At 41.9% G+C, this 8,452-nt stretch overlaps 1 protein-coding gene across 2 annotated transcripts in view; it reads right to left on the bottom strand.

Moving 5' to 3' along the window:
* ACP1 (acid phosphatase 1, soluble) overlaps positions 1-8,452 on the bottom strand; it is a 28,168-nt gene that overhangs the window by 11,504 nt on the left and 8,212 nt on the right. The window contains exons 2-3 of one of the 2 annotated variants that reach the window (XM_019537464.1): positions 4,194-4,267; positions 3,810-3,923 (exon numbers count right to left, since the gene is read on the bottom strand). In XM_019537464.1, coding sequence (XP_019393009.1) covers positions 3,810-3,923; positions 4,194-4,267 — 188 coding nt within the window. Of the gene's footprint in view, positions 1-3,809; positions 3,924-3,977; positions 4,092-4,193; positions 4,268-8,452 lie in introns of both variants that reach the window. The other variant, XM_019537465.1, reaches the window with a different exon arrangement.

Below are 8,452 nucleotides of genomic sequence, written 5' to 3' on the forward strand. Positions count from 1 at the left end.
TGCATTCTGTTGTTTTCTGCCCATTTGTCTAACCTGAGACAAGAGTTCTGCCTTCTCTCGCGCGTCTGTCACCAACTGCCCTGCCCTGCCTTGTAGGGGTCCAATGTTACCCCAAGACTTCTTCTTGCTACCTGTATACTTGAAGAAGGACTTTTTGTTATCCTTAATCCCAGAAGCTAATCTAAGATTTTGCCTTCCTCACCAAATCCCTACAAGCTTTAGGGAAAATATGGTAAGCAAACCTACCAATTTTGGATGTATATGGTTAGATAAAAGAACTTGTCTAGGCTTATTTGGCAAATTAATGTGTCAAGGACGTCTACAGACAGAATGCATTATGGTCCAAATCATGACTACAGTCATGCGTGTGCATAAGTGTTTAATGAACCAGAGATTTTCAAAACATATGTCCTATAAAAAGAACCTGAAAACAGTCGTGGGTGGTAGTTCTCCAAGTGAATGAATTTAAATTAATGAGAAGTGCACCAACATGATATGGACAGATGCATCAGCACCAATAAAAGTAAAATTTACATTATTGGCAATCAGCTTTTCTTTGGCTGAAGAGGCTGATAATGTCACCAATAAATGCTGTATGCATGAGTGCAGCCACAACACACACACAGCCAGTATGGCAGCTTGGAAACTAAAGTCCGGCTGGTAAGTCTGTTAGGAGAGGAAGGGGCAGTGGGAGGAAACAGGCATGGGCACAGATCAAGGCCCCCTGCAGTGAGGGAGGGAGTGGGGCAGGGGCAGGGTGCTGGACAAAGCTGCAAGCAGTTCATTTGGGAGGGCCAGCAGCTCCCACTGCTGCATGCACCCAAGGGAGGCATGAGGAGCATGTGCCCTCTCGGATCGGTGTGTGGGGCGAGGGTAGATTGCCTGCTATGGGCTGGGGCAGAACTGGGCTTTTCCCCATGTTGGGGGAGGGGAGGGGGGGCTGGACCAGGGCTGCTCTACTCTAGCCAGGCGATGCTGGGAGAGGTCCCCCATAGCCACTCTACCAGTACTGCCACTGCCACCTGCTCCAAGCACAGCCTCAGCCTAGACCCCCCACTATGTCAGGAAGAGCCCAGCGCCAGCCCTAAGCACACAAAGGGCAGCCAGCCCTCACCCTGCACACAGATCCAGGGGACATATGCCCCACCATGCTTTCCCTCGGAGTGCACGCAGGGGTGTGAGCCACTCCCCAGACAAGTTACCTGCAGCCTTGTCTGACACCCCACCCTGGCTGGGCAGCAACTCCCCCTACTCCAGTCCCTTCCTCACCGCAGAGGCCTTGATTTGCACCCCACCCTCTTTTCCTCCTCACTTCCCCATAATACACCTACCAATAGGACACTGCTCTCCAAACTGCCAGGCTGCATATTGGCAATTGGCTTGGTATCGGTCAGGATGGCTTATTAATAAAATTGGCCATTGGTATTGACCCAAAAAATCCTTACCAGTGCACCCCTAAAGATAATCACTCTCCTAATCTCATGTCCATGATAACAGCACATGGAAACAAGTGAGTTATGCACAAATATTTTTTTTCAGCCTCAGTATGTAATAAGATGAAACTGATGAACATCTGCCCACTTATGAGTGTGGTAAGAATTAAAGGAACTGAAACATATGTAACAGTTTATAATCTGAAAAAAAAAATTCTCTCCACGTCTTACATAGGAATTATCTTCATTTATAGTTTTGCTTTCCCTACACAAGCACGAAAAGGCAGCTAGCTTACTCGCTACATATAGTAATTCACAGGTTTTGTGAATAACTTATGAACATGCAGACAGATAAAGATTTTGTGTAATTGTGAAGATGTCTTGTGCAATGAACTGGAAGGTACTCACCTAAGCACCACAGGTTTTCTGCAATGGTGGCAAGGGTTAGTTACACAAAGTAGGCCACCATTAAGGAGATAAGGAAACAAAAATTATCCTTAACATAATGTTGTTCAGTTATACCTTCCTTGAATTTGAATGTACACACCAACTCAACAACGTTCCTATCAAACTCCTTCCATCAGTTTGGCTGCTCCCCAAACACTACCATAACTGATCTTATTTTTACTGATCAGGCACAAACCATCAGCCCCTAATACTTTGTCAGTGAAACTGCCACCTACTACATGGCAGGGGCATTTCCAACAAATACTTCATATCAATGCATATGCACATGATTTTCTTTAGCAACATGAAAAACTGTTTCATCAGATTTCTATGTTGCCTTGAACTCTTTGTTGTAGCCTTTGCTGTCCACTTCACAATTTTGTTTGTCTAGATTCTTTGACAAATGTGATTATGGCTGAATTTCTGAAGATAAAATTTGCCCAAGATAAGAAGCAGCCACACAACATAAAGGGGTAGAAGTTTGTGACTTTCCATTCCCCTTTTTAATATGCTTAACAAGAGCTCTAGAGTAGATTTCCTAGGCTTCCTACTTCACACCAATGATTAAACAAATGTGACAGAAGCCAATGATTGTGTGAGCCACTGACCTAGGATAATGTTAAAATAAAAACACTGCATTTGCACACAGTAAGAAAATCACTGGTATTAATAGAAACAGATCACAAGCTAGACAGTTTTAATATCAAAACAGTCAGTTTGGAATATAGCACTGTGCTCAATTGTTTGCATTATTATGTAAAGGAGATTAGAGACAGAAAAGGTCAGTGAGGGCAACAAGTGTGATTGAGGGAATTTGGCCAGAAAGGTTAGAAGAATTAAGTGCGTAGGTTCTGCCAAAGAAAAAAGAAAAGAATGATCTCAATAAGGTCATGTAAGATTCTGAAGGGAAAAAGAAAAACAATATTTAAGTTTGTGTAAAATGCAAGAGTAGTGGCATGAACTCAAACTAAGGAAGGTCAGAGCCTAAAGGAATACATTATACAGAGAATAATTAATCAAAGAGCATTATGTGCATTTATCTATCTGAATCATTTAAATTAGATGCAGTCATGCTATATTCCAGAGAGATTGTCATTGAAACAAACAGCTTGAAGCTTAGCTGATTTTGTCAAAAGAAAAGTGAAGTGAGTTTTTCCAAAACTCACACAAGGTTTCCACTTGGTTGAAAGGGACTGCCCAAATTTTCAGTAAATCATTGTTCCAAACACAGAATTGAGGAATTTTTACTTGAACTTCTTTATTGGGATATATAACCAACAGCAGTTTCACTCTAGAATCTGAGCTATTTAGTGAGGATCTGGAGTTCTCCAAACTCTTACGGCATGTTTACACCAATTCAGTGGGATAAAATATATCCATTACCTTCTAAACTAGAATTGACATAGCTAGCTTAGAAGAAATGAGCATATGGCAACAAGCTCCAAGACTGCTGCCTGACATGCTCCAAGGTGCACCAAGTAAGCTATGTACTTATGGTTTGGGAGGTACCATCCCCACTCCATATGCAGGGTCTCTAATCACTGGACTTCTAAGTGACATACTTGAGTAGTATAAATATACACAGAAATAATTTTGACCCAAGGGGATCAGTTCTAGAAGAATTAGCCAACTTCTCCAACAGATCGATAAGATATGTATTAATACTCTAAATACTAAACATCTGAAAGATATTCAAAAGCATGTGTTGAACTAATGGTCTAATTCAAGAACCACTAATGATGACAGTGAAACTCATTTACTTCAGCTAGAAGAGTTAGGCAATGGCTATTCTTTTTACACAATCACATTAAATATTTACTACACAATTTTACACTAACTGTACACCAGGCAAATGTCTGTTGTAGTTACTACAATTATTGCTGAACAAAGAATTTATTCTGTCAAGTAATAAAATGTACTCTTTTCTACCTGCCGTGCTTTATGGGCTGTCTCAATGCCATGATTTCTCAGACAGCTTAAAGCCCTTGCATCTGGGCAGCACCCCACGTTCCAGTCAGAAACAGCAGCACTGTCTGTCATCCACTGCAACAAAACACACGCATACAACACATTTAAAAGAAAGTAAGAGTACAGTACCTGCCTGGCAATATGATTCATGTTAATGCCATGCTTCTTCATACAAGCCTGTCCTCGATAGTCAGGAGGGTTTCCTATTTCATAGGTAGATGTTGCTGCACTGTCTATCCTCCACTACAGAAAAACAAATTTAAATATAAATATTTTTCTTCCCATAGCTGACATAAGACTGACTGACTAAGAGACAGTATATTTGGCAACAATAGAAAAGTTTACCTTATTTTCAACATTTTCATCTGTTACAAGTTTTCTAAAAACAGCTTCAGCTATGGGTGATCGGCAAATGTTCCCTATAGAAAGAAGAACCTGAATTAAGCTTGGCATCATGTTTTTTTTAAAAGCAAGTTATTAGTTTAAAGGTCTGGTTCTGGTCAGAATTGTTGTTACATCCCCTCAGTGAATCCACAGCAGTGGAGCCACATCATGACCTCTGGAGAAATCTCTTTACTTACATTTCACCACAATGGAAGTAAAGGTACAGCCCAAAGAGGTGCCTTAACAAAGGCTTTTGAACTGTATCCAAAGTTTTCTATATTCTGTCCCACTCATGTACAAAGTAACTATGTAATCACACGACTATTCCCACCCCCCCCAGCCCAACTCCCTTTGTGACCATACTGAAGAGGGCAGAAGTTTGAAGGTGTGCCCATGCATCTCAAATGAGAGTTAACTGTGATGTTTTCATGTCTTTTGACATCATAGTTTTAAATGGAAAAAAAAATTCAGGAATTTTTAGGTGGCTTCAATCCACAATTAGCAGATTTCAGCTACAATCTGCTAATTTAGTGGTGGCCAAGCTTTTAGGCAGGTGTGCAGCAATTTGAGCCATTCTCTCTTTCCAAGTGCCACTCTGATCCCCTTCCCCTACCCAGTCTCCCACTTCCCAAACACCATGGCTGTCCATGCCACTCGGGGCATGCATACCACTAGTTGGCCAACCATGTGTTACAGAAACGAATCACAACGTTTCCTAAAAAAGGGCCAAGATACTACACTTGATTTGAACCTTCAAGAGACTGAGAAGTGCCAATATTGCCCGTGTTGTTCAATATCTTCATTAACAATCTGGATGATGGGACGGATTGCATCCTAAGCAAGTTTCCAGATAACATCAAGCTGAGTGGAGTAGCAGATATGCTGGAGAGTATTTAGTCTAGATAAGAGAAGACAGAGGGGAGTTGACAGCAGCCTTTAACTACCTGAAGGGTGGTTCCAAAGAGGATGGAGCTAGGCTGTTTTCAGTGGTGACAGATGAGAAAACAAGGAGCAGTGATCTTAAGTTGCAGCAAGGGAGGTTTAAGTTGGATTTTAGGACAACTTTCTTACTAGGAGGGTGGTGAAGCACTGGAACGGGTTACCTAGACAGGTGGCAGAATATCCGTTCTTGGAGGTTTTCAAGACCAGCTAGACAAAGCCATGGGTGGAACGAACTAGTTAGAGCTGGTCCTGCTTTGAGCAAGGGGTTGGATTAGATGACCTCTTCAGGTCCCTTCCAACCCTAATTTCTATGATTCAATAATCGAGAGAGGAGAATTACATTAAAACCCATGCAAATTAGAAATGAAATAAAGCAGAGGATAGGATAATATAATATCTGCCTACGCTGTTTCACTCCTTTTTTCAGTACACTTCCGCCATGTAGTTGGATTTATTTGTGGGGAGTATGACCTTTTATAGTTTGTTGCTACCTTCTTTAACAATAGCAATTTGACCTCATCTAGTTCTTTTATAAGACAACTCAAGTAAGAAGTTGTCCAACAAACTTCACAACTGCAATAGGATTTAGCTAAGATTTAGTTTATACTATGAACTGGATAGAATTGAAACCTTTGTAAGCTCAGTTACTCTTTGCTATTTAGTTCAATCTAGAATTAGTTCAGGAAAAGTCCTATGGCTGTTCTATATAGAAAGTTAAATTAAATAAGTATTACATGGGTTGGCTTGGCAGAATTCAATTTTATTTATTTATTTTATAAATTTGATGGGAGGGAATAAATCAATACTTATTTTTAAGCATCTCTTTCGATTTTTATCAACCAAAATTTTGGGACCGTATGAAATTAGGTTGTGGGGGGCAGACAATTTAGTAATGACAGGATGCTGTTAAAAGCTTTACAAACGTCACACACTAAAATATACGGAAGTAAATATCCATAAATCAATAAAACAAATATGCTTTAAATCATTCAGTTCATTCATCAGAAAAAGAACTGGGCTGGCAGGGACCAGAAGACAAGTGGAGTGGCACTCTGGAGCTCTGGGAACATGGGGACAGAAAATAGTTCCCTACTGCTCACAGCACCTTAAGGAGCAAACCCCACCTGGGAGACACCAGCAGAGATGTGGCCTGGCCCCTTGATGGCCAGACTCCCACCCCCCTAGGCAGCAGAGGGGCTGGACCCCAGAGAGGCCTTCCCTGAGCACATAGGGGCTGGGCCAGGCAGGAACTCTGGGAACACAGGGACAGGCAGTGTGACTGGGTGCCTGTGCCAGATAGGGATCTTCTCCTAAAGGGCCACAGGTGTTGGGGAACTGCTTCCAGGCCCACACTGAGAGGCTGCTGCCTTTCTCTATGGTCCCAGAGCTCCTGCATGATTAGGGCAAGAACCAAACTCCTGGTAAGCCCCAGTCATGCAGGGGCTGGGCTGGGATTGCCAGGAGTTTGGCACCTGATCCCTAGCTGGGACCTGGGCAGAGCAAGCAGCTAGCAGCACTGGACTCTCAGCCATGAACGACATATGCCCCTGGAGCTGGCGGGGGGTGGAAAACAGACACTTGTCCCTTCAATCCCCACCCCCCCACACACACCACAGCCCCTAGCTCCTACCATAACAATTGCTGCTGCGTGCATGTGTGAGTGGGCAGCACCCAGCCACGGCTTCTGTTATCCCTGTCCCAGATTTTATTTATTTTTTTTTTTACATCTTCTTTCTATACATTTTCATGATTACTAATGAAAACATTTTTCCGTTGGTCTGTGAGTGACCGGTGAAATCAATGTTTATGAATGATTATCCATAAAAACGGAATCCTGCCAAGCCTATGTACGGGTAAAGAAAAAAAAATAGCTGGAGTAATAGAAAAAAACTAAAACAGTACATAACCAACATTAGTTCCAGAGCGAAAGGAGACTGAAAACAAAGAAGCTCAAGTATGTAAGTTACCCCTAAATGCTTCAATAAGTGAAAAGCAAGGAAAAAAGCAACATCTAAAACAACAGGAATATTCAAGACTTACTTCTATTACATAACAAAGCAACAACAATTTCAAAAAATCATTTAAGGGCCTGGGTGATGGTAATGATTTGTTTAATACATAAAGCTCCATTAACAGTTTGTCATGGTGTGGGGTCCCCCTGATCCACTGGTTTAAAAGACAGTAGAAAAAACAAGCCCCTGGGCTACAACAGTAACGGAAGCCACACCGCCCCTGTAAGAAGGTAAACCTCCCTCTTATTCTTGGGTGCTTCCTAGCCCCAGGTATCTTATGAGCTTTATTCATCTTCCAGGCAGCAGACTAGGCCATCAAACATCTGTAAGCAGTTCTTTCCTCCAAGAACTTCTTCCCTTGGCAGCTGCCAGAAAATTAATTCCTGCCAGACCCAGCCCTGGGACTTGTATGTGCTCAGGGTCCTGCCTCCTCCTGGTCAACTGACCATGTGCAGGTGCCTGGTAATTCTCCCATTAGCTCATTAGCCTGCTGCCTGGGTACCCTGCAGCTGTGAAGCTCTACCTTGCTGGCAGAGCTCTCTAGCTAGCTGCTTCTGCTCTTAAGTAGAAGGATTGCTTTAGCGCCCTGCACCACAATCAGTTAAAAAAAAAAAAGAGAGAAAAAAGTGTCACATCAGTCCATCCTGGACTAAAGAGAATGGTAGGATATATGCTGAACATACTCAGCATAGATTTAGAAGGAACTTCAGAAAAAGATATCCAACAACTTAAGCTGCAGACAGTGGAAAAGATCCCCAAAACAAATGTAGTCTTTAAGCACTTATTCCGATTCATTTTCATGCTGACATTTGCAACAAAATACTAGAGTAGATACCCAACTGTTGAAGAGAAAGATACTGCTATGACATGTACATCTAATATTCTTCCATCGGTAATACCAATCACAACAAATACCAGGTGTGTAAATGATAAGTTTACTGTTACAGTTTTAAAGAAGGTGAAGACCAGCAAATTAGTAGAAGTCACTTGATAAACACCTGGAAGACATTTTATTGAGCTGCTTTGATGGAAGTACAGGCATACCTCGTTTTATTGCGCTTTGCTTTATTGCGCTTCCCAGATATTGCATTTTTTCACAAATTGAAGGTTTGTGCTCATTTACCATTCCGAAAATCCTAGGGCCCTTAAGAATTATGCTAAATCTACTCTGCTTGTGCTCTATAAATGAAACAAAGCCTGGATGACAGCACATCTGTTTACAACATGGTTTACTGAATATTTTAAGCCCACTGTTGAGACCTACTG

This window comes from Crocodylus porosus, unplaced genomic scaffold, assembly GCF_001723895.1.
Source record: "Crocodylus porosus isolate Cpor-Errol unplaced genomic scaffold, CroPor_comp1, whole genome shotgun sequence".
In the NCBI taxonomy this organism is placed as follows: Eukaryota; Metazoa; Chordata; order Crocodylia; family Crocodylidae; genus Crocodylus; species Crocodylus porosus.